The sequence below is a fragment of the Thunnus maccoyii genome, chromosome 1, assembly GCF_910596095.1.
Source record: "Thunnus maccoyii chromosome 1, fThuMac1.1, whole genome shotgun sequence".
Lineage (NCBI taxonomy): Eukaryota > Metazoa > Chordata > Actinopteri > Scombriformes > Scombridae > Thunnus > Thunnus maccoyii.
Genome location: NC_056533.1, coordinates 17,574,167 through 17,600,816, shown reverse-complemented (window position 1 = coordinate 17,600,816; position 26,650 = coordinate 17,574,167). Strand labels below are relative to the sequence as shown.

Here is a 26,650-nt window from a genome sequence, read left to right as displayed (position 1 = left end):
ACAAACATCTTATTTGTCCAAAAAGCCAAGATTACATTTGCATCATTTCATCTTGGCTTATCTTTTTCCTTTTTTTTTTAAAACTGAACTTTTGTTTCTAATCATCAAAGTATGCAGTACATCATGTACATTCCAGAAATTTGTCAACCACTGTGCTGCACTATGTATAAAAATCATTCTTCATTTGCTGTCATCTCATTGCATGAAATTTTACTCCCCAGCCTCAAAACTATATCCAATAAATCACATAGAAAATAGCATTCTGTAATGAAGATTTCACGGCATCTTTTTGTTGCTTTTCTATTATTAGGATTGTGCCAATTGTGTTGTGTCAATCTGTCAGCCAATTTCTCTCCTATATTTAGGATTTATAAGCATTTCTAGTCAAACAAGTGTCATTTCAAGTCAAGTAAAGCCATGCAAGATAAAAGACATTTCTTTTTTTAAAAGGAGACTGTCCTGATCCTAATTTTGTTTTAGACAACTTACAAACACATTTGCAGAATGCAGTTCTAAAACACTTTGATGAATTTGATATATCTGAACATGTACCCTAATAGCACTCTTCCTTTTTAAGTTGCTGCTGAGAACAACTTCTTTGTGTCCTATAGTAATAAGATGCCTATATATAGCTGCTCTTCAATTGTTTTGGTAGACTCAAGACGTCAAACTGCATGTTGTCAGAATAACCTGGATTTAAGCTGTTTTATTCCTCATGTTCTCCACCACAGACTTTCAAAAGAAAGGGCAGTGACAAAAAACACAATTAGCTGCCCGGTTTGTAGAAAGTTTTATGGGACAGGAGTGGCCGATGGATGAATCAACAGTGTGTGTATGTCTATGTGTGTACTGGATTGAAGTGGCCTTACTTCAACTGATTCTGGCCTAAACATATTCTTTCACCACAATCAGAACTGATCACTGCCCTCAGGCATGTATAAAACTCTTGCTGTGGATCATTAAAAAAAAAAAAAAAAAAAAACTCTTCCTGTTTGTGTATTTTTCGTTAATGATTCTTCACTGATCAGCAGTACTTCCTGCTGTGTTTATCCCCCTCAGTGGCATTACAATCTCCTCTGGCTTCTGAATGTACAGTATCTGCTCGAACTGTTGGAAACTAAATGTACATCAATGGTACTTTCAAAGCTGCAATTTTTGCCTGCTACATGGAAGAACACAAAACAAACTCAGTCACAAACACAAAATCCATTCATCAAGTTTTTATGGAAAATGTACCAAATTATTGCCCAATACTATTAATACATCAAACAAAAAACAGAGTAACATGGATTTCTCATTGGGGTCTTCTTTCTGCCTACCTTTCAAATGTACTGCATGTCTTTATTATTATATATTTAGCTGCATTTCAGCTTTGGTTTAGTCCACCAACTCTTGAGAAACACATCTACTGTGTGTCTCACCAGGCTTGTTTAATGTGTCTTTTCACCTGTCCCTCATTTACTGCAGCTCTCCACCGTTTCACTCCAGACAGGTATCGTACAGTCGGCTAGAGTGACCTCTACAGCTGGAAGCAGCTGCCCACAGTCTTATATTATAAAGGGGAACTCCTTACCCTGACCAGAAAACCTAATTTTTAAAAACCTGTTTAAATGTTAAAATTAACTTTTAAATTGAATTAAACAATTGTAGCTTAAAGAGAATGAAGAGGATATTCACAGCCTAATCTAGGGAGTTTAATCAAACATTTCATTCATGACCTAACTGCTTCCTTCCCATTTTACAGCCTCTGAACAGCAGATAAATAGTGAATAGCCTCTCCATGTGTATCTACAGCAGGTAGTTATTCTCAACACAGAGTCCATATGGCTACTAATTATAGTTTGGCATTGAACATTTCAGTGTGTCCAAATCAGAGCCAGGGAGCCAGGGCTACCTCGTTACTGACCTTTCTGTAGATCTGAGAGGCATCAGCTGTGAATAGCAGTAACAATGCCCTTGGTGACATTACCATTGTGATGTGAACAACATTTCACAGATCATGGAGCAGGACTGTCAAGCTGAGATGACTGCTACTGAGAGACGACAGGCGCCAAACTCTTGTCTGACACAGCTTCCTATGGTTTGTTAGTCATGTCTACCTCCTTTTATGAACAAAAATAAGACAACATGAATGAATAAGAGGTCTTTTTTGGGATGTTTTTAACTTGCTACTTATCTTGCTTTTACAAATGAAGCCCATGAAATCTCACTATCCCCCACCTTGCTCTCTGGTTGCTGTGTGTTATTATTGTGGGACTGTTCTCAAACTCAACCACCTGAAAGCGGGGTGGGGGGGGGTGGGGGGGATACCACCGCCATGTTGACCATATGGCCAACTGATTATGCACTGGCAGAGCATCTTAATGAGAGTCCACAACCTGACAGAGACATTCTTTTGAGCCCACACCTCACATACACACTGACACGGAAGCACACACACACACACACACATACGCACAGACACATTAACATGCGGACACATGGGTTCATCGATGCAATCACACACAGACTTTTGCAAATATGCGCTCACAGCTTAAAACACACGTGAAAATGAAATTCACATCCATAAATTGTGTACACAAACAAAAAGCTCTTATGCATAGTCCATATCTTTCACACAAGCACACACACACACATTACGGAAACCTGTTAAAAAATAATTCAAGCATAGGTGCAGGCTAAAACCAAAGCCCAATACTGACACCGAGTGGTAACAGTCACACACTAAATCTGTACTGGCCAACAAGGTCAGAATTTGAGACTATCTCATCAGAGGTTTTTGTTGTTTTTCTGTGGGAACAGTACAGCCAAAATGATCTATTACATGTGTAAATGGTGCACAGCTCACAAGAAACATGACTATGTTTACAAAAAGTTACATAACATTAGAATGCCGAAGCAATGAGCACCATTACGTCAAGTGTGAAACCATAAAACTTGGTTTAGATAAAGTTATTATACTTAACATGATGCTGGTGGAGATCTAGGTGGGGCGTAAGCTTTAGCCCACATCCAGGGATACAGAATAGATAAAACTTTATTTTAATTATTTTATGAGCAATTGCTCATCAACCCTTACAAAAACAATTGTATATACATAGAAACCGAACAACACTATACTGGACATCCTGGGTTCATGTACAGGAGCGGCATACAGTAATATCAAGAGGAATTTCTTGTAGAATAAAAAGGAGGCAGCGCTTCTTTGAGACCCCCGAAATCAACACTGGTGCACCCTCCTTACAGAATTTTCATGGCTCAAGGTTATCTTTAGTTCAGAACACTAAGCTAAGTGTGGGTCCCTGTTAATTAAAACACTTTAGAGAGGGAGAGAGAGTGTGTGTGTGTGTGTCCACTGTGAGGTGCCAGCTATTGTGTGAAGTAGTGGAAAAACAGGTGGAGATTTGTGTGCACGTGTATCTTGCTGTAAAAGATCTTTGTACCTTTTTTATTGCCCCCCCATAAAAATTGGACAGATAAGTTATTTTTGATTAATGACAATCTTTGATTTGTCATAGACACATATCAAAATCATATACCTGAGTCATGTTGGGTGGTTACAGTACATCTTGATATGTCATACTAGTTGTTCCCATTAGTCAAACCCATTTACACGCTTTTTGGTTTGCTTAGCTTTCAGATGATCCCTGGAACACACACACACACACACACACACACACACACACACACACACACACACACAGACATACACACCTGAAGGGGCTGAACATGACTGTTTATATGGGTGGCTATTACACAAGCTGATGATAACATGGACAAAGGACAAACTGACTGACAGATTGATGGAGACTTGGACGCAGTCGGTTTTCACGTAGAGGTAGAATTACATTGCTACATTTTACTTTATGTGGAATATCCTTTCTGTGGATACAAGTTTTGTGATATTCAGACTGACTCTTTAATACGAGTTTGGGAGAGATTTTGTGAGTTGAAGCTGAATTGGAGGTGGAAGTTGCGTGAAAAACACACAAAGCAGCAAGAGGAGGATTGCTGAAGACTAGAAGAGAAAAGTATCAATATAGCACGGTAAAGTTTCTATGTTTTCTTTAATTTCAAAATGAGATCAATGAGCCATAATTAAAGGAAATTCAATTATTTGCTGTTAATTCATGTTTCACTGTAAAATACATAGTAATTTAAGGTAATTCATCAGAAAAAAATAACTAACTTCAGCTCCATGTTTCAATATTTATTTGTCTTGACACAGACTCTACATAGGCCACCGTAAGACAGCAGCGGAGTAGACGAGCAAGATGGAGGAGTTGAAAGAGAGAGGAAGGAAAAGAGAAGGAAGACACAGGTAAGAACTAATCTACAGTTTGTGCTGCTTCTTAAAGGTCATCACGTTTCATTTCTGCTTTATTTAAAGATAGTGACCAATGCTAAAGATTCCAGACAGACGATAATATGCGACATGAGTTGAATTTAAATACACTGAGCTCAGCTACCATAGTTTGATCTTAATTAGCCTGTCTGATCAAATATATACAATGGTGGGGGAAAAAAATCTGTCTTACTGACATTTTCTTTTTAGGCAGCAGAAATTCATCTTCTTCTCTGGGGGCTACTTTTATTCTTGAGCCCCGTGCTGCCTTTGAGAGGCTTTTTGGTAGACTTGTTAAACAAAATTGGCTCTGTGCTGTGGACGCAGGATATCTTGCTGTAGACATATACTGTGGAAATTTGAAAAAAATAATAATAATAATTTCCATATGGCAATAGTTTTGTTATGTTTATTTGTACTTTCACTCATCGTTTGTGTACAGTAATTATAGAAAAGAGGTAAAGGTTACAATTTGTACTTAACCACAACAATTTACTGGAAGTAAAAGAATTACACTGTGAATAGGGCTACAGAGGTGGATTTTATCATGCCATTAAGTTTTAACGTTATATCTGATTGGCTCCAATAGTGAGACAGATTTAGAAAGGAATAGATTCGACACACCATGTAGCTTTGAAATAGACGTCATTGTATTCCATGCAACCAAAGTTGAACTTCTTTATCATTGTTAGGTGGTTAATTGTTAACAGAATGGATAGTGGTAATGGATATTATTATTAAATTGTTCTCCAAGTGATATATCATGAAGTATTGTATTACCAGGTTTCTATTTGGTATAATTTAGTGTTTGAGGAAACAGTTAATTTCCCCCGTGCACTGCTGTGATTCTCTTTATTGCCGTGGCTGATAACATCCCCACAGACACTGACTGCTGTTAGGGGAGTGCTGCTCCGTTTAATGTGTTAATTAATAATGTTAAATACATACTAGAATTTTAAACACAATTTTTACCCCTGTGGTCAAAGTGTCTGTTTGTTTCTAGGTTTAGAATATTTTTAATTTAATTTATTTTGTGCTATATGTTACATATGATGACACAAAAGTTTAATCAGAAAAACAACTTACATTTTCAACACATTGTGATTTAAAAAGTCTAAACTTCAGAAAAGCAAAGTCCATGAAAAGTCTGAGAAAAATGGCAAATTATTTATCACTCAGTACATTGAGCGTTCTGTAACTGTGATGAGTGATGAGAACCAATTTGCTATGTTCTGAACTGTGCAGAGGCCAAGAGAACAATAAACATTTTATACTAAACAAATGGCAATACTACAGTCAGATTGGTGTTACATATTGATACATATGAGAAAAGCTTCACTGAAATAAGAATTATCTTTACTCAGTTTCTTGTAAAAGTAAAGGAACATGCAATGTATTCCAATCATAGACGGTAAAAAATATGGACGTAGCCACCGTAACGTCACCCAGTGGTTTCTGAAGGGCAGTTTTGAAGGTCAAAGTGGGCTGCTCCAGCCCTTGCCATTTTGGCAGTACCTGACTCCACCTAAATCCCGGCTAATCCAAAACGGGCAAAGAGGTGGAGCTGAGGCGGGCCGAATGAAGCCTGGTTGCTGCAACAAGCCACCTAGCGACTAGCAACCTTTTCACTCAAAGCGCCCACTTCCTCAATTACGACTAACTTTATGGCTTAATAAAATTTAAACAGGTGAGTTTCACCCCACGTACTGTTGTCATGAACGGGGAAATTAGCTAGAGACCAAAACCAATTTTTGTACCAGGCTGTAAACGTGTTTATTTCTGCTGTAAAGGCATTTTAACATGGGGGTCTATGGGAATTGACTCGCTTTTGGAGCCTCAAGTGGCCATTCAAGGAACTGCAGTTTTTGGCACTTCCGCATTGGCTTCATTTTTCAGCCCTGGAGATTGCCATTTGATTCCAATACACATTTACAGCAACTGACAAGTATAACAAATATTATTGTAGAACCAGGCAGGCAAATTATTGTAGCTTAAGAGCAAAACGAATACCAACATCATTATGATGCCAGGACATCTAGTAAACATTTCACAGTATGAAAAGCTAAAAAGCTAAGTGTCTTAGCTCTTCTCAAATCAATGGCCTATCATGGCGAATTGTGTAGTGACTACTGATTTATATGCAGTCAAGATAAAGAATGTGTCACTATTCACGAACATGCACTCTCACCTCACATACACACCTAGTGCCAGCTTGGCTGTGGTCATACTGCAGAGCAGGTTTCTCTAAACTTGCTATAGCTAAGATAACAAACTCTTATCAGTTCAAGGTAGGGAAAACACACCCTGATGATTAGTCAGTAGGACACCAGAGAGGCTGATAGACACTCAAATGTTGTTAGTTTGGTTTAGAGCGCCACAAAAGACGGGTTATAATCAGAGGTATTCTGGAAGCTCAGTCAGATTAGACGCCTGCTACAGTATATACCTGTAGTGTCCTGGGTCAGAATGCATCCATTCACCTTTCCCTTCATCCCAACAATACCCTTTCATCTCACAGTAATGCAAATTGACTACAATAGTACAGACAGACAAAAGAAATCTAATCATGAACAGAAAGAAAACAGGACGTGGATATTGTATACAGCAGGAAAGCTAAGACAAATTGTACCCAAAGACTTGAAGAGGAAATGTACTGTGTTGGTAAAGAGTTACTTTATTGTGGATAGACTAATAAATGATTGTTTCACTGAACCTCCTGGAAACGTGACCTGTATCTTTCTCAACACATTGATTATGACCTGCATCAGCCAGTCACTGAATTATCATTATTATATGATCATAAAAATTCTTAGGTGACCTCATTGGCATCCTCTCAACAGGCCAATGTACCTTCTGGTTTATGACTTTCCCATCAAAATCAACCTCTTCCTCACTGCCACATCCTTCCAGTTACTTTCCAACATATAAAAGTTAATAAAGCAAAAATAACACATTAAGACACTGTGACCTCTGGTCTTAGGTCAGTAAACTGGCATATTCAGCAAACTAGCACAGCACAATGTATGTTTCAAACGTCTTAATTTAAATTCCATAATCAAAAAGTCCAGCAGCAGTATATAATACGAAGGTTCTCACTGGCGTTCTGTCATCTTGATCAAGTGAGTTGAGACTAACTCTGGCCTAAATACATTACTTAAGGTTTTTGAGATTATTCGGCTGCCATTTTCATAGCCCATTATCATACTACCATTCTGATTATCCTGGCTAGAATAACTGTGATGACAGCTGAAGTTAATCAATGTGTGTGTGTCCATGTGTGTGTGTGTCTCAGAGATACATGGGATCCATTCCAGCTGAACCCCATAGGAGCTGAGAAGGAAGCTAAGAGAAGATGTTTCCAACTGGCCCAGTACCTGGTTGCTGTAATTGTGGGGTTAGCTGTCCTGACCAGTGCTGTTATTTCCAAGGTATGATTATCTAGCTATCTGTCAATCTATCTGTCCATCAATCTATTTCTAAAGTTATTTATTTCTCTATTTATTAAATTATTAAATGCTAAAAACCTGGGGGTCATTTCTGATTCAGATTCGATGCTCACACGAGAAACACCACCAAAATTGCCTTAAATCATCTTCGATAAAAGTCAAACTACGGCCTTTTCCTTCACAGACAGACTCCGAAAAACTGAAAAAATATGCCTTTGTCACAATTAGGTTCACTTTCTGCAATGTATTTTTTCTGCTCTAACCAAGAAAGCCTTTCAAAAATATTATTTTAATTTTGGATGTCTCTGAAATTTAAGGTATTATATGAAGCATTTATTTTGAAATGCAATGCAATTTTGAATGAAAGTACTCTGAATTATTTGATCACTTGTCCATCAAACAGTATTGCTGGTACTGTGGCATCTCTTGAGTTTTCTTTAAGGAGGGTTTGACTTTCTGTAGGGTTTGTTTTTTTCTCAATCTGCTTCCCAATTTTTTTCCTTTGTTTGCTCAACACAATGTAAAATATATTAATGCGATGTTTCATAATTGGTTTTGTTTTTAAGGAGACTAACAGGATTTTACCTGTAGTATAAATGTTGCTCATTGGCAGCAGTGTTTGAAGCTGTTCCTGTGTTTTGACATATTGTATTTTGGCAGATTAGAAATGTGGGACATTCTGTGATTGTCACAGCTTTTTAAAAACTTTTTTTTAAATGAAGAAAACACTTTAATATATGTTATAAACGTTAATATGTGCTTTTGATTTTAAGTAATACACTTCCTATAGCATAGGTCTGAGAGTTGCTGTTCCTGAGAAATATATAACTAATCCTTGGCGATTAGAAAACTGAATACTATACTGCATACTGAATAAATGCATGTTACAAAAGGTTAAATCAGTCAGTCCTAAATAACAAAAACTAATTATTTATATGAAAATGTTTTAGATTAGTATTTAATTAGCATTTTTCAATTACAATTTTTCAATTCTGTTTTTACACAGTGATTGTAGTTCAAAAATTTTCCATCACAACTTTTAGTTTACAAAAACGTACGTGTCTTATCTCTCTGTCCACAAGGCAACATGAACAGAATTATTGCTGTTTATTGTAGGGCAGGGCTGATGATACTTGATCCCTTTGTACCCGGTTCTCCCTCTGTTGTTTGTATCTTTATCTGTATCTCTCTTCTCTGGGTGTATCTCTCTCTCCCTCTTTGCAGATATCATTTAATGTTCTCTCCAGCAATCTCTATCTCTGCAGTATGTGCATGCGTTTGCATTATATGTCTCTCTGCTTCTGATTTTCATTGCAATTTATCATCTTCCTTTTGGTCTTGTCTGTCTCTTTCTTTCTTGATGACATCACAGGACTACTCTAAAACAATGCATTCGCTAACTGTTACTGTCTCTGCTTGATTATGCTGATTTTATTTCAACCTGATGAACTTCCATCTTGATTCGAGGGCAAATGAGGGCAGAGATGCAATAATGTATCCTTAAAGGTAATTTACAGTAGGTGCTGGAAGCAGGAGGGGGTTTCCAGTAAATCACAGTCTTTATTATTTAAGTGGAAGCAGTACTACACTCAATACTTTAACTAACTGCACTCAAACCAAATGACAAAGTCAAATGTGTTCTTTTAGGGTCTATAAAATCTCCATCTAAAGGAAGAGAGAAACCCCCATCAATTGTATGACGTGATAAACTGTAAGTTTACTTTTGTCTAATCTGCCTCTCTGGTTGTCTTTAACTTGAACTTTTGGTCTCTGTCCAATCAGGGCTCTCTCTTGGTGCTGACGACGATGTCCAGTCCAAGCTCCATGCGCTCCCCAAAGGAAAAACAGTTCTATATGCTGATGTTGGTGTTCTGCCTGGTCTGGCCCAACTTCCTGGTGTTTATGAAATCACTGTGGAGATGTGCCTTCAAGAGTTTTGTACATCCCAACATGAACACCATGCTGTTTGTACGTTTTTCTAAAGCATACATCATTTATCATGTAACATGCTTGGCATGTAATTATAACAAATCAGAAAGTATATCATAAATCCTTATTTCCAATATTATATAGTAAGATATTACAGCAATAGATTTGCAATCTGATTTTATGACTCTGCTCCTCTGTTCAGATTCTTGTTTCTGAGCTACACAACTTCAGAACAACATCAAATACTCAGCTTTTCTAAAAACATGACCATACACAACTTTTTTTTTTAACTTAGCCATTTTTTAACTTAACTACTTTAGCTATTTTAAAAATAAAATGTTAATTACATATTGCCAGTACATGTGCATTTTGCAGATCTTGGCCATACTACGCTAGTGAATCATACTTTTCATGTTTCTGGACACACACAAATATAATACACGAATGTGCCATTTTGCGCACATTTAGATATATGCTTCTTGTGGTTTTCATGATGTAAACTGCACACAGGAAACACCAGAGCCTCTGTGCCACTACAGAACATTCAACGGATCCACATAACACAGGAAAAGACAAGTAGTTCAATATCCTCAATGTTAAATCAATCCTGGACAGAGGTGTATTAATAAAATTGTAGTAATGTCAGTACGGTTTAAACACTTTGATGATAACTGATGTCAATCATTTTAGTTAAAGCTGTTATTATATCATTCCATCACATTCATAAGAACAAAACAGCCATCTGTATCAAAAAGCATTCAAAAAAGCATTCTACATTTACAATCTTAACTGCTTAAACTTGACATTTTCATGGACCTGTAGCCCATAGAAATACATAGAAATATGTGGACATAATGGTGTCTGTATGTGTCTCTTTTTCAGATTTTTGCCATTGAGTGTCTGGTGTCTCTTGGTACCTCAGTCCTGGTGCTAGTCGTTATGCCTCAGTTTGACGTATTGACTAATCTCTTCATCACCGGAGGTGTCTGCATTGTGTCTGCGATTATGCAGATTATATTCAGACTACAGAGAGAAACTTGGAAAATCGTGTTCCCAATCTGCTCCCTCATTCTCACAGTTGCTGGTAATGGTTTTAATATTTACTGTATCTGCAAGATTGTCCGTCTGCCTGTCTAACTGTCTCGGTCATTTCAGGACACTGGTATCACTCGAAACAAGGCACACAAAGCAGATTGATAAATTCTGCTTTTACAGACTCAAGATGGTTGAGTGTTACATCCCTCTTTGGTTTGTTGTTATCCCGATATGAGAAACGAAAATCTGATTCTGACACAGTTCTTTAATTGATGGACTGAACAAATTACTCCTACATAAAATTTACCTTTGTAAGTTTCTATTTGTTCATAGGTCATTTGTCCTGACACGTCTTTTCATGTCCTAAATTAGACCTAAGGAATTAATGAAGCAGAAAGTGGAACAGGACAACAGTTTTCCTCTTCCTCCTACAGTACAAAAAATGTCATTCTGATTTTTTTCCCCTCTGGTTCCCCCACTTGTTTTGAACACATTGCAGTTGTAGTTTGTGTCTTCAGGTTTTTACTGAACTGAGGTATCCCTCTAATTATCAGTCAAGGCAGCTCTTTCACTTTCTTTCCATTGTTGTGTTTTTGCATACTATATCTAGTTCAGTAAAGCTGCCACCCTAACTATGACAACTGTCTCAGATAAATGATGTAAGATTTACTAACTGTCATGACTGCCTACACTGAGGTTCTGATTTGAGCATTCAAAAATAAAAATAAGTTGCACATCTCATGGTGGAGAAAAACAACTCGCACTGATTATTACTGACCCACTTTTTGCTGTAATATCAATGAAGTCTAACAAAAAAGTATGTCACTTATTGACATGCCAGCTAGATAGGTGATCACCTAAGTTTCTGTGTAAATGACTGAGCAGTTTTTTGGGGTTTTTTTTCCAATCAATTACTCAGGAAATCAACTGACAACTACTTCAATATTGCATTGTGGAATTTGGAAGTAATTAGCTTGCAATTGGACTTAATGACATGATGGACAGAGGAACATACCTAATAACTGCCTAACTAACTGCTTCACCAATTAACTAACTAACTAACTAACTTACTAACTAACAGGTTACTGCCTCCTGGGAGCTGACTACTATGTGCGTGTATCATCATATGTGGATAGACAGAGCGACGACTGCTTCATCTACGTTGGAATTGGAATTTTCTCTTCACTCCTCGTATCCCTCTGCTGGTGGGAAAATCCACTGCAAGCTACAAACCGCATGCAGGTATAGTGTTTTTCTATGATGTGTTTCCATTCTTCTACATTGACTGCACCAACCTCCAAACTGGAAAACCATTTCCTTATCAGCTCCATTCACCCCACTGTAGACTACAAGTAAATGACATAAGAAAGCTGAAACCTTCCACTGACCCTCTAACCCCTCCATTTATTGTGAAGATGTAAATTCAATGAGGGAGGGGGGGGGGACAAATAAAGGAGTTTTTGTGCTGTATATGTGTAGTGTGTATATACAACATACTGACTTGACATGATCAGTGGGACTCTTTTCTCATCTATTTCTGTCTCCCTACAGGATAGATTGTCAGAATTGGACGGTTTCAGGGACTTTGTGTTTGTCATCAGCAGTATTCTGAGGATACTGGTGATAGGTAATTATCTTCCATCACTGTCTGGATCAACATCCAACACTCACAAAACGTGCTGACAAAATTACATGTTCTCTTGAAATGTCTTATCAACACCCAATGACAATATGTTTTGTCATGCTTAGATTGTAAAAATCCCATTTCTCACATTCTCACGGGAAAACCAACAGATTTCTGTAATGTCAAAGGTGGGGATTAATTGCAGATGATGTTCTCCAGCTGTTCAGTTGTTTTCAATTTTGTAAAGCTACACTTTAGATGCAAGTTGTTTTCTATGCTGCACACCTCAACACTCCATTTATTCCACTCTATACCGCAGCCTATTTTCCTTATATTTACTTGAAACCCAGGGTTTCGTACAATATCAATAACCACACTTGATTTCATATTAACCTATTCTAAAATGTATTCTATTGTAAAATGCTTTTTGTATCATTTATTGGATATTATATATTTTTAAAAATATTAAAAGTTATTATTCTGTACATATTTACCTTTTAATGTATTAGATTGTCTCTTTTACATCAGTGATACATTGTATTCTTTTGTAGGCGGGGTATACCTGATCTATCAAGTCCTTATTCAGAAGTCAGTTGTCTGGCAGGACTTTAACCTACAGGGTAATGACTGGGAATTACTGCAGATAGGACTCGTGCTGTTTTTCTTACAGGTAGGTAGAAGGAAGAAGGAAAAACAGATAAAAACAAGGCTGAATAAGCCCTTGTACTTGGTTTTCAAAGTTAATATCTGAATGAAAAATGACAAAAGATTTCTGGCAGACGGCTTGGTGTTGGTTGGCATGAGGCCAGGGTGGGTAAAATATAATTATCTCAGTTTTAACCCTGTTTAGATGGAGAAGGATACAAAACATCCAACACTTAATATCATTAAAGTAGTAATTTAGGGCAACAAAACTACAAGAATCAGTAGGGTTGAGAGGACTATCTTATTGTGTATCATCTGCATAAAAATTAAAAAATACAGCGTATTGTGTCTACTAATTGTTTGACCAAGGGGAAGCATGTAAAAAGAGAAAAAAATATGGCCCAGAATTGACCCGTGAGGTACCCCACAAGTTGGTTTCGTAGGCAAGAAAATAAAGTTACCAAGTTCAATACAAAAATGTCTGTCAGAGAGCAGCTGATCCAATATACGGTTGGGTTATGCAATATGTATTTTAAGGCATTCCTATTAAGAGATGCAAAATATGGGAAGACTGAGTTTACATTTATGTCTAAAGTCGTCTGAGAGAAGCAGGGGTAATATCGATGGCACTGTTTTATAAGACACATGCTGAGGGGGAACTGAAATGCAATATATTTTTCATTTGATTTTACCTTTCTGTTTCTCTCTATGTCCTAACTGAACATGTATTATTCCTTTACTAATTTACTTTTAATGCCTAACAGCAGGTCCACTGTAGATAAAAGTAGCCAATTAAATACTGTTTTTTTTTTCTCTGGTCAAATACATTTAAAAGTTGTAAGACCTACCACAAATCTCCCATACTGATTCTTTATAGCTCTTGGGTTTAGGATTTATTCCATCCATCTTTTTGTTGAGCTAAAAACTTTAGATTATTTAGATAAAAATTTCTTCATGACATTTTCTTACATTTCCCACCGTTGCTGAAATTTCCTCATAGTTTTCTTCTTGAGGGAAGAATGTACGATTTCAGTTACAAACGTTTTCTCTTCAACCAATATTCCAAGTCAGAAGCACAGAGCATTTCATTTGCACTCCATTGCTTCCCAGACATGTGCAAATTGTGTCTTCAACAAGATCCTATTTAGCAGCACTTCATGCAAATCAGATATTGATGCAGTAGTCTTAGTACTAGCCTGCTAAATTGAAAAAATTAATTTCATATCCCTGACATTACTTTGCCCCTTGTCTCCTTTTTCAGGCATTGTGCTCAGCAGCCTGCCACTGGTTTGGGGTGGTGGCTTGTAAGATTCATGCAGTCAGGATGAGTTTTGCACTGCCAGTATGCTGCACAGGACCTTTTGTGCTACTGTTAGGATTGGTACTTTTCGCAGCCCAGGCAAAAGAATTGGGGGACACAAGCCATGAGTCCATCAAAGGTGAGTTTCTTTTTTTAACATTAACTGAATACTGAGAATAGTTTCTGTGTTGCTTAACCTCATTTAGATTTACTTTTTTAAATCCAATTTAGTTTATAGTTATGCATTTCCCAGTGTTTCCCAGTGTGGTTAAATGAGAGTAGTTGTTGGGTACACGTTACTTTGGAAGGCAAATTTATTTAATGGTGTTACTATTATATTTTATTATATTTTATATTATACTTTATATTGGTAAGCTTCAGTATGTGTAAAGACTAAGAAACTTACTACTTGAGGTGGTAAGACATCATAAAAACAACCTAAAACCTTTACCTATTTTTCCACTCTAGAGCTTTGTGGAAACTTGGTGCAGTTAAGCCATAAGAACACAACCCCTGTGGTCTTATTAGAAATCACAAGGAGCATCTGTCGGACCTCACTTAACAGGTACATATCTGTATGTCAATGTGTGTGCGTGTGTTTATCTGTGTTTAAGTCAGTGAGTGTGCAGTATTTTCGCTCACTGTATTTCAGCAGCAGGTGTGCCACTTATAATTCATACAGCCTTAATGGATTACAAATGTCTTTAATGTGGGTAAAATGTCCTAAGACTACATAACATTCAATGTCCTATACACAGTATATATTAATATAGAGTTCTATATATGAAGTGATGTATGTATAGGCATCTATATACAGATTTTATCTATGTATATTTTGCTCAATATGTCGATGGACTTTTCAATTGACAGCCACTACTTGCAATGGCCTTTTGCCATGCTTGGACTCGAGGGAATGTGTATGTGGTCAGGCTTCATCACATGTACTTACTACGTATGGAAGATCAAGGTATCTCTCTCTCTCACACACAAACACACACAAACACACACACACACACACACACACACACACACACACACACACACACACACACACATACACACGCGCCCTCTATTACATACATGGCACACATATTATGACATTACCATTAAACCTAAAGTTTTATTTCTTTTATAAAATTTTAGGTTTACTGGTAATGTCAGGGGGCTCTTAAACTAAGATCAAATAAAGACATACACCTAAATGCCTCTTTGGTCCACCATCCCTCAGGTCCAGCGCATAGAGAGAACCTCTCAGCTCTTTGTTCGTCGTCTCTATGAATCTGCTTTCATTGACCTGTCTCTGCTGCTCAACACAAAGATGAAAGTGCCACGAGCCAAAAACCAAGACAGGTGAGAGGGATCTACGGAGGAGCTTCCCTGTTTATTTCACTTTTACTTTATGTTATTATGGCCATATGTTAAGAAAATAGTTTGCAGATTTTTATAAAACTAGAAAAGAGTGGAAAAATGGTGGGTGTATATTGCTAAATTAGCTGTATGTGTTCATGTGGTTATTTAATGAAATCATTGACACGAGGGTATAAAATTAACATTTTTATCCACTGGCCAAATGGCTAGTGAATGTTCAAAGTTTACCAGCCACTCAATAGATTGCCAATGTTTTTTTAGCTGGTGAGTACAGCAAATCTACCAGCCACTTGCATATTTTACCAGCATTCGGCTGGTAGCTCATGTGTGCCCTGATCGGCAACATGGGTCTACAACAGTCCCCCACCTAAATGACATAACAGTTTAAGTTTATTCCCTAGATTTTTAGGATGTGCATATTTAAAACCTATGCTTACAACCTATGGTCTCTTCTCTCCACTCTTCGCTGCAGCCAAGATGACATACAGAGCTGTGTCATCTATCTCTGTGCAACCATGTGGCATGAAACCTATGATGAAATGCTGAAGATTCTGACTTCCATGTTCAGGTTAGAGACATTGTCATTGTAGCCACCTAAGTGTACCAGTATCAAAGTCACAACACAGGTTTAATTTATTTTCACATCCTTTTAAAGAGCAGCTTAACAGCAGTTAAATATCTTTGCTGACCTCCAGTGGTTCAACTCCACTAACCAGGATATATAACTACACATCACTGGTGGGTGTGGTTACAGGCGCAACAATAGCACACTTCTGACCACAGCAGGATCACTGATGGCTGTGGTCAGAGAGGTAAAACACTTGAAACCAGAGAGGGCAGTGAGATGCTGCTTTTCAGTCTGGTATTACGTTACTTTTAAAAAAATGTACCGAAATTGCAAAATGTAAAAAAGATAGTATCTTGTAAGATAATAAATTGTTTTAGGTAAATAGGCTCTTGCTTTACAGTATTGTTAAAGTGATTTGTTGCTTGTTTCAGGTTGGACCGCTATCGAGGAGATCCAAAAGAGGACCATAAGGACTGTTTTGACTTTGAGTGTCACATTTTTGTGGATGATGCCTTTATGACTGAAAAAGAGACAGGAAAAAGGCTGGTTAACTCTTACGTAGATGACTTGATCAACGTTGTCATAGAGGTTTATAGGTAAGACTGTCAATCAATTTCTACATACGTAGTGTACATACAGTATATTTGTCTGTACATCTGTCGATCTTTCTAACCAACCATTTCTCCATCCATCCATCCATCCATTCAGGGTGTTTACCAACAAGGAACCTGATGATGTGTCAATCATTGACACCCCCTATGGTGGCAGGCTGATGTTTGTTATGCCAGAAGGCAACATGCTCTATGTTCACCTAAAAGACAAAGGTCTCATCAGGAACAAGAAAAGATGGTCCCAGGTATGGAGGAGTGGTGGTGTTTTTTGTGTCTGTCTGGTAGTGTTTGTTGTGTATGTGTGTAAATCCAGAAGGTGCTGCTGTACAAGATGCTACTTGGTGGAAAACAGTAAAAGACTAGATTATGCAGGGCATTGCTTAAAAAAAGGTGTTTCTTTTGATGAAAAGGGGCAGATACTGCAAATAGGAAGAACTCCACTAATTATTCCAAATACACTTTATGGATATGTATCAAGAGTTCAGGCTTTTCCTTCAGTAAATCTATTGTTAGTATTTTATTATAAGCATGAAAACTGGGGAAGTATGTTGTAAATTAAAGGTCTCTTCAGATATATCATTATTCTGCAGTATATCTGTCAGCATACTTGGACATACTGCAAGATCCACTATGAATTACTATAAATGATATTGTAGTTATAATTATATTGTCTTTTCTATGTGTATCATGTTCCATTAAATGGATTTTTACACCATACATTTTGGTATGTGACTGTCTTTTAGATTATGTATCTATATTATCTACTCGGCTGGAAGGGCTACATCGCCAAGAACCCTCAGAAGATCCAAGTAAGACTTTTCTGCCATCTGTGTAAAATGTCTAGTATTTTGACTGTATGTGTATAACATATTTTAAATATGTGCACCTGTCCTGTTTTGTCCAGCGCCAGAATAACCCATGCAGAGAAAGTCTGATCTCAATGTATGGCGAGATTTACATGTTGCCCCAATATGACAGCGACAACAAGAGAAGACTCATCTCAGATGACAACACGTACATCCTGGCTCTGGACGGAGACACTGACTTCCAACCTAAAGCTGTGATTCTGCTCGTAGACAGGTTAGTTGTTAGTTAGGCAGACAAATTAATCAACCGACAGATTTGTTCTATAATCCACGTTTTCAATATAAATCACTCAAGTGGACAGGAATTGATGTAGCTAGTTTGTTTGTCATTCGGCCAGTGTTTATTCAATATAAAACATGTTCAAACATAGTAATTATAACATGCATTGTGATTGGCAGGTTGAGGATGTATGACAATGTAGGTGCAGCCTGTGGTAGAATCCATCCTACTGGAATGGGTAAGTAAACTTTTTAAAATGTTAAACTGTTCTGTAATCTGTGTGTTTATCCATGGCACATTTGCTCGGTGATCTTCAGTTTGGGCCTCTATAGCAGAAGGCATTAATTTGATCAAGGTTAAGGTTTCCCAGCACTGGTCATGTCTTTGTGGAGTTTAAGCTGTGAATGGGGTTGATAAAATGCCTGTCTGTGTGTGACAGACTGGCAACCTTACGCTCAGTGTATGCTGGGCTAGATTCCAGCTATTTTTGCAGGAAGATCTGTCATTTCTCCCTTCCTATCCCCCCATATTTAATTTTTTTTTTTTCTCTATCACTCTTTCTCTGTGACTCTCTGCTCACCATCCTGCCATCCCAGGTCCCATGGTGTGGTACCAGAAGTTTGAGTATGCTGTGGGTCACTGGCTACAGAAGACAGCAGAGCATGTGTTTGGCTCCGTGCTGTGCAGTCCAGGATGTTTCAGTCTGTTTAGAGGGTCGGCCTTAATGGATGATAATGTCATGAAGAGATACACGACAACTGCAACAAGAGCTTCGGAATATGTGCAATATGACCAAGGTTGGCACACGCCGACACATGCAAATGCACCAGTCGTTCTTTCTTCTTCTAGTTTGGCCTCTTTAGCTTTACTCTTAGTCACTTTATATCTATCTCTAATTTCTTTTGTCTCTTATATACTTTTCTAGGGGAGGATCGTTGGCTGTGTACTTTGTTACTTCAACAAGGGTGGCGTGTTGAGTACAATGCTGCATCAGATGCATACACCAACTCACCGCAGGAGTTCAAAGAGTTCTACAACCAGAGGAGACGATGGGGACCCTCCACACTGGCTAATACACTGGACCTTCTGCACAGGTTAGTGTAATTTATTAGCAGAGTTTCCATTTGATTGTTTGTTTGGTTAATTTAGTTTATTGGTTCTTTGTTTGACTGGCCCGATGAACTTTCTCACTTAACTGGTTTAAAAACATTAAAATGACAATTTGACTTCAGTAACCTTTATTCTAATTTGGATTCTAATTTTATTTTCTTGGGTTTCAGAGTCATATCTACAGGCTAATGTGAACTCTTTTGTGGTTGTCATTTAAATTGCAGTGGTGCAGAGACTGTGAAGAGAAACACCTCCATTTCCAGGCTTTATATCTTCTACCAGATGTTCACTGTTGGTTCCTCTATCCTTGGACCGGCCTCTGTGACTCTCATGATAGCAGGTATGATCAGATCTAGTCTAATGCTATACTAGCCCCATTATTACTGCTGGTCATCTACTGACTGCATTCTTAAAATGTACCACTGCCCTCAATCAAAACAGACTTTAGCAGTGTCATTGTTTAGTCTGCATCATTAACTTCATCCATGTCTATTTACCCGCATCTGTCATGTATGTATTTGTCTCTGTCTGTCTCTGTCTTTTCCTGCCAGGTGCTTTTCAGTTTGTCTTCAAAATGACTGGTACACTGTCCATCATCGTTGCAAGCATTCCTCCTGTGTTCTACATCATCGTCTGTTTTGTAGCCAAGCCAAATAATCAAATAACCATCGCTGGCATCATGAGTGTTCTCTATGCATTCCTCATGACTGCATCCTTCTTTTCTATCATCGGTGGGTAAAAACTCTCTGTGACTTCATTTTACTGTTTTTTTTTCTTAAAATTATGATTCAGTAAATTTTTATTAAACATCCAAATGTGTACACACACACCACCTTCCCCTTTTAGGTGACATGGTGATTCAGGGAACCTTCCTGACCCCCACTGGCTTGTTTTTGGTTTCTATGGCAATCATGTACCTGGTGACAGCTTTGTTACACCCAGAGGAGTTTGGTATGGTCATAATAGATAATTATAAGCATTTTTCACATTTGTCATGTCATGTCATGTTATGTTATCATTTTATTTTATTGTATTTTCTCCTCCAGGGATGATTATCTATGGTCTGATGTATTTCATCTGTATCCCCAGTGGGTACCTTCTATTGACCATCTACTCACTGGTTAACATGCACATTGTGTCCTGGGGCACAAGGGAATCCAACAAGTACTGAACTGATCATTATTAGTAGTGAAACTAATTGATTCATCCTTTAATTACCTAATTTTTGATTTACAATGATTAACAAAAGAAACAGCAAATCCTCACATTTGAGAAAATAATCATCAATTAATCTTCAGAAAATCTGTTTGTTGATTAACTTACTACTGGTTTCACCACTAGCAGTGTTAGTAGAAGAAGCAAAGATAACTGTCATAAGAGGATAAGAGTGCTAAAATAAAAGTAGCATTCAGAGGAGCAAAAGCATTAGAAATAATAATAGTCAATGTAGTATTTTACCACTAGCATCAGTGCCGATAGTGGAAGTGTTACTATAATCCATTAATTTTAAGTATGGACTCTAAAGTCAACATGGGCATACTCCAATGATCCTCATTGTAATCACGGATACCTCAACATACATACATGTGTCCCCGAGTATCAACATCCTAAATTTAAAGCATACATAATGTGACACACTAATAAAAAATCTAATCGTATGGCATATATAAGCTAATACAGACATACATATGGGATATGAATAAAACATGAAACTTGTGAGTTAAGTAGAAAGTAAAGTAGAAATGAGAATTGTTCATATCAAAAATTCCCAGTTAACCTGACAATCGTGCACTTAATTAAAGATAACACTTCAAAGTCAAGAGATAAAATATCTTCTGTCCAATATCTGAAATACATAACAGTTTTAAAAAGCTGTTACAAACTGCAAAAAAAGGTGGACAGAGGGTATGATGACTTTATGATGATATGTAGTCACGTAGAATTTAAGCCAACCAAATCTATGAATTCATCTATTGATCCATCCATCCATTTTCCGATGCTTATCCAGTCCAGGTCACAGTGGGAGCAGGCTATTGTTCTCCAATTATTCACTTATCCATTAAGGAATTCAATATTTCATTTTCATTTAATTAATTTTATTTGACACCAATTTGCATCCCCCAATAATCAACGAGTGTGTCTGCCTGTATACTAGTGTGTGTATGTTGTGTACCACATATCTGATTGTCCTTCCTTGTGCATTTCAGGGGAGATGGAGAGGTGAAGAAGAACCATAATGCTCTGTGTGACAAGTCCTGTAAACTCTGCTGCTGGGACATGAAGATACAGGTACTGTTGACAAACATCTACAGACTGTCTTCCAGTGGATGGATATGTATTGATGGATGGATGAATTAAGTGTATCCTCTTCATCTATAGATAACCCAGGAAACAGAGAGTCTGATTGTTCAACAAATCACAGGCCCGATTGCACAGCAAGCCCCTCCACTTCCAATCACCAACCAGGAAACAACCGAACAGGCAGCCTCAAACCCAGAGCCCAAAGCCAGACTCGACACCACCACAGAAGAAGCTGAGGACAGAGCTAACAAACCTCCAACTGATGAAAACAAAGGGAGAGAGGAAAGAAGTTCTGACCTTGCATCCAATGGAAGGTATTTATCTTTCTTCCCTTCTGTTTATCATTATTCTATTTGGTCACTAAATATTTCAGTTAATCTATGAGAAATCTGGTCTGCTATTAAGTCAATCGGCCGTTTAATCTGTCATGTTATCTTTCATGCAGAGACCATGCACACAAACTTCTCTATTTGATGCTGAAATCATACATAGTACAGTTCATGTTCCACCTTGTGGACACTTGTTTAATCCTCGTTTTGAAAATACATGTTTTAGGCTTAGATTATCCTCTATCCTTGTAGAGGGACACAAACATGTATACAGTTGAACCGTAAATTCCATACATACTAGCAGTCACAACAATGTGTGTTTGTATGTGTGCAGTATTGACAGTGCTGAAAAAAGGAGCATATCACCGAGTATATCTGACGACGATTATGATGAAGATGATGATGACAACATGATCAGTAACCTGGAGGAGACAGAAGAGCTTCCTCTCAGTGGTGAGAAGCACTTTAACTTTTCCTGAATAATATAAGAGATGGTGCAGTGTGTACAACATACTATCATAATGTTGATGGTGAGCAAACTCAATGTGTGTGTGTGTGTGTGTGTGTGTGTGTATACGCAGACTGGGTGACACCGGTGAAAGAAGAGTTTTTGAAGAAGCTGACTTGTTCCAACATGAAGAGGAACTTACAAGAACAAATCCGGTAAATTGTTAACATTATACAGGGGAAGTGCTATTTTTTGTAAACACCAGGCTTTTGTCACAATATCAATCTATCTACTAAAGGAAGGAATCTCTGTCTGTGCGTCTGTATGTCCTTCGCGTATTTCTTGAACCGTTCATCCGATCGACTTGACACTTGGCGGATGTATGGCTGAGGAACAAAGCCATACACCTGCCAAGTGTCAAATTTGGTGCAATTTGGACACGTTCAATATTAATAAACTTTGAATAAACTAGCCATCAGTGGGCTGCAGGGCGGAGCTTCGGGGCTCTGCCAACTCGAGCATGTAAGAGAGACCAGAGACAAGAGCTTTTAGTCAAGAATGGACACTCTTACGCCGTGTCTAGGCAGAAAGCGTAGAGTTAGCAGCAAGTTTAGCAGATCACCAACAGCGAGTGACTACACAGGAGGCGTTCAGGAACATTGTTGAGTGTAGGTCGCCCGTGTTTTAGAAGCGCACAATACACAATGACTGTAGTTACGCATGTAAAACAGAGCTTCCATAGGCAGTTCAAAACCAGTTTGTCTCATATGTTCCAAGACCGCGCCACCGCAGACAAAGCACAAATCTTTGGTGCAAACGTAGCATGAGCCGCATGTTTAGCAGATCATCAGCAGCAACAGCGTGTGAACCGTTGGGTCTTCACAGGAGGTGTTCACATACATGGTTGAGCGTAGGTCAACCACATTTTGGAAGTGCTCACAGCCCAATACACGATCATGGACGTGTGTATAAAGAAGGGCATGGGCAGTTCAAAACCAGTTTGTCTCATGCGAAGCGCAACTACAGAAAAAGCACAAATCTTTAGAGTAAACATACCCGCTCAACTGAAGGCACAGAAAATAAACGATATAAGAGCCCAATATGATCAATCCACTTCATTTTAGGATGCAAATTATCTTATTTTTAAATGCAGCCCTTATTTTACTTAAAATGACAAAACATTTATTTACTATTAGAGTGCTTATAATATATAACATCTGTGTATAATAGAATGTTAGTTTCTTTCCTGTTGTTGGTGTATATACTCATTCACACCTCACATCAACTGTATTCATTTTTCAATGCCTTGAAGTAGCAGTGGCTTTCTCAGCATAATCTTAATTTTGCAGGGACTGTTCAATCCAGGAACACTTGGGTTAATAACATCTTGCAATGGAATATGAGGTCCTGACAGTAAAAACAGTGACTTTCCTCTTGGTTGTTAGTCCATGGAAAAACAAATCTGTGTCACCAAAATGAATATTGTTGATGAAAACACAAACAAAAACATAACAGAAAAACATACAAGTTTATTTTAAAAAAAAAATTTCCAAGATGCAAAGTCAATTAGTGGGTCTCGTCTAATTTTTCAAACTCTCGGCACATAGGTAGAACTGACCCGGTCCACAAAAAACTGAGACATTCTCTTTATAAAGAATATCACTGAAAACAAATAGATGAACTATAGCAAGAAACTTTACATGAGCATGTATGTTATTCATTATTCATGTTTGTGCAGTTGTTGTGCTCTACGTTGGTTACGTTGTTGTATCAGAATTGTAGAATTATTATGTAATCACAGTTGTTCTTGTCCTTTTCTTGTCCTCAGATATGCACTCCGCAACAAAGCTGAAGATGATGTGTGCGAGGAGCTGGTCATAATGTTAACAGACACTCTTAATGGAGCGCTAAGTGAAGTGGGGCCTGAAGATGTTCTGACACAAAGCCAGCTGGAAGAATTAGAGGATGCACTGACAGAACATGTAATAATAATAATGATAGTAATAACACACAAGGGCTTGATTTAGTTAAAAATAGTAATAATGTGTTAAAACAATATGTGATAGATTCGGCAGCACTAGTTCAGCTATTTTGGTTTTACCTGTTATAACATATGCATTATGAACAAAATGTTTCTTTTAATTATATTATATCTGACTGCTTCTATTTCCCAGGCGTTTAATTTCAAGATACACAAACTTAAAAGCTCTTGCAGAGGAGGCATGATTGAATCACTGAGTAATTGACTTTTTCTATCTCCCAGGCTCGGCGCATCCTTAAGACCAGTCATGTGGAGAGATTAGAAAAGAGAGTAAAGGTAGCCATCCATAAAACACTCACTGCCCCGCAGGTGCCAAAACTAGATGAGGTAAGATACAGGGGAAATGTAAATGTATTTACATTCTTCTTTTCAATTTCATGATTAATTTTGTGATGGTGAGAGAAAAAAAATCTAATGTGCAAAATGGAGCTATTAAGCTGAACAAGTGGCCCATTTATTTCCTCTTTTACCTTGATTGTGTGTGTGTGTGTGTGTGTGTGTGTGTGTGTAGGGTGAGCACGACTTCTGGAACAAGTTACTGGACCGCTACTTGAAACCTATTGTTGACACTAAAGCACATCAGGAGGACGTCACGAGAGAACTAAAGTCACTGCGCAACAAGGTCAGTTATCTGCATTTACTGTTTGTGCAAATGTGTGTGTGTGTGTGTGTGTGGCCTCAATTTTGGCTCACATGAAGTGTGCATCTTCATAAGAATAATACTTTATTAATCTCTAAGGAATTTTAAGTCACAACAGGACTGTCCAGCACACATCACACACAACAACTGAATAAAATAAAATAAATAGTAAAATAGAAAAGGTTATTACTACACATTGTGCAGTATTATGTGTATAGTATATAATAAAATGAGGGTAGTGAGATAGATAAAAATAGTTTTTATCCATTGTGCAATACATAGTATATCATGAAATATGACAAAAAATAAAATGATAGTAGAATTATCATTATTATACGGTGTGCAATGTGTAATAGAAACATTTTAATTATTATACATTGTGCAGAACGATAATAATAATTTTATAGTGCAGTTCTTAACCAGTTATCAGTTATATGAGAAGGAGGAAGCATAGGGCGGAAGTATCAGCCTAATCCCATGTTGTGGCAGACGGGAGAAGTTGTAAGGTTGATGGCCACCGGCAGAAATTACCTTCTGTTTCGCTCAGTGGAACATTTGGGGGAGATCAGTCTGTTGCTGAAGGTGCTCTCCTGTGTAACAAGCCTGTCATGGAGGGGATGGGAGGTGTTGTTTAGAATGCTCACCAGCTTGGTTAGCATGCTCCTCTCCGCCATCGCCCTCTGCATATGTCAGAGATGGCCTTCCTCCATTCATTGTATTGTATTGTACAATACATTTTCAAATTGTTTGACTATTTTCAAATTGACTATTTTCAAATTGTTTATTAAAACATTATTATATACTGGTAAGTAGCTACAGAGGGAATAGACAAAAGACAAGTGAATCAAACATAAAATCTGTCAACTAATCGTGTCGGTCATTCAGTCTGTTAGTCAAGCCACTTGCAAACAAAACCTCTATTACCCTATAACTACAGACGTATGTGCAAATTTTAATATCCCAGTAGTCTCTCACTTTAAATACTTAGGAATAAATGTATTTGCATCTTTAGAAATTCTAAGAACTATAGTAGTACTCTCAATATGATAAAACTTGATTTGGAAAGATGACATAAATTTACCCATTTTCCTATCAGACAGAATATCAAAAATCAAAATGAACGTGCTTCCTAGAGTAGAGTAAGTTATATCTTACCTCCAAGATATTGGAACAAAATACATTTTAAATTGTATCTCCAGGCTCTCAACTTTCGTCTCTTAATAAATTTGTTTAATGGAAACACTTCAACACCATGACTGAATATCAAGAGGTATTTGCTGGCCCCAGTTCCATTGAATGTTAGAAAATGTGGACTGAAGTATGGTCTAATAACAGCTGATGCAATTCAAAATTTGCAGAAAATAGAAAAGATTTGGAAATCTAACTGGCACGCTAACACACCAATACTTTATAAATCTGGAGGACAATATTTTATCCCACCTCAATGGTATAATTCAGGTATACATCTCTTAGGAGACATTATGAATGATACTAGTTTAAGAGGCTTTAAGGATTTGAGGGAAACATACAAATTGTCATCTTACTCCTTTTTTCTAAATTTACAATTATGCTCTGCCATACAGACTGCAAGTATTCTGAGTGACAAGCAACCTATTACTCATCCAATAATGGATTTATTTTAGAAACGATCAGGATTAACTAAAGGACATGTCTCTTTAATTCATAACACTATGTTAGATCATACACAGACCCCATTAGCAATAATGGCAATATGGAATAAAAACTGAATCATCTAGACTGGGCCAGAGTTTGGAGGAATGTCTCTCGTTCTTCACAAAATCCAAATCATAAACTAACAAACCT

General features: G+C 37.5%; 1 protein-coding gene across 1 annotated transcript in view; it reads left to right on the top strand.

Annotated features, from left to right (window-relative positions):
- The first annotated feature begins 3,646 nt into the window (after positions 1-3,646).
- chs1 (chitin synthase 1) overlaps positions 3,647-26,650 on the top strand; it is a 28,498-nt gene continuing 5,494 nt past the window's right edge. Inside the window, exons 1-31 of the mRNA XM_042410578.1 lie at positions 3,647-4,047; positions 4,229-4,321; positions 7,638-7,773; positions 9,574-9,759; positions 10,603-10,804; positions 11,837-11,997; positions 12,307-12,382; positions 12,931-13,049; positions 14,286-14,463; positions 14,793-14,889; positions 15,195-15,291; positions 15,553-15,674; positions 16,165-16,260; positions 16,692-16,856; positions 16,969-17,116; positions 17,615-17,680; positions 17,776-17,951; positions 18,137-18,195; positions 18,554-18,754; positions 18,883-19,051; positions 19,292-19,407; positions 19,619-19,798; positions 19,914-20,018; positions 20,114-20,231; positions 21,275-21,356; positions 21,447-21,682; positions 22,032-22,150; positions 22,279-22,360; positions 23,974-24,127; positions 24,409-24,513; positions 24,698-24,808. Of these exons, the coding sequence (XP_042266512.1) occupies positions 4,275-4,321; positions 7,638-7,773; positions 9,574-9,759; positions 10,603-10,804; positions 11,837-11,997; positions 12,307-12,382; positions 12,931-13,049; positions 14,286-14,463; positions 14,793-14,889; positions 15,195-15,291; positions 15,553-15,674; positions 16,165-16,260; positions 16,692-16,856; positions 16,969-17,116; positions 17,615-17,680; positions 17,776-17,951; positions 18,137-18,195; positions 18,554-18,754; positions 18,883-19,051; positions 19,292-19,407; positions 19,619-19,798; positions 19,914-20,018; positions 20,114-20,231; positions 21,275-21,356; positions 21,447-21,682; positions 22,032-22,150; positions 22,279-22,360; positions 23,974-24,127; positions 24,409-24,513; positions 24,698-24,808 (3,909 nt within the window). The 5' untranslated portion in view covers positions 3,647-4,047; positions 4,229-4,274. The remainder of the gene's footprint in view (positions 4,048-4,228; positions 4,322-7,637; positions 7,774-9,573; positions 9,760-10,602; positions 10,805-11,836; positions 11,998-12,306; positions 12,383-12,930; positions 13,050-14,285; positions 14,464-14,792; positions 14,890-15,194; positions 15,292-15,552; positions 15,675-16,164; positions 16,261-16,691; positions 16,857-16,968; positions 17,117-17,614; positions 17,681-17,775; positions 17,952-18,136; positions 18,196-18,553; positions 18,755-18,882; positions 19,052-19,291; positions 19,408-19,618; positions 19,799-19,913; positions 20,019-20,113; positions 20,232-21,274; positions 21,357-21,446; positions 21,683-22,031; positions 22,151-22,278; positions 22,361-23,973; positions 24,128-24,408; positions 24,514-24,697; positions 24,809-26,650) is intronic.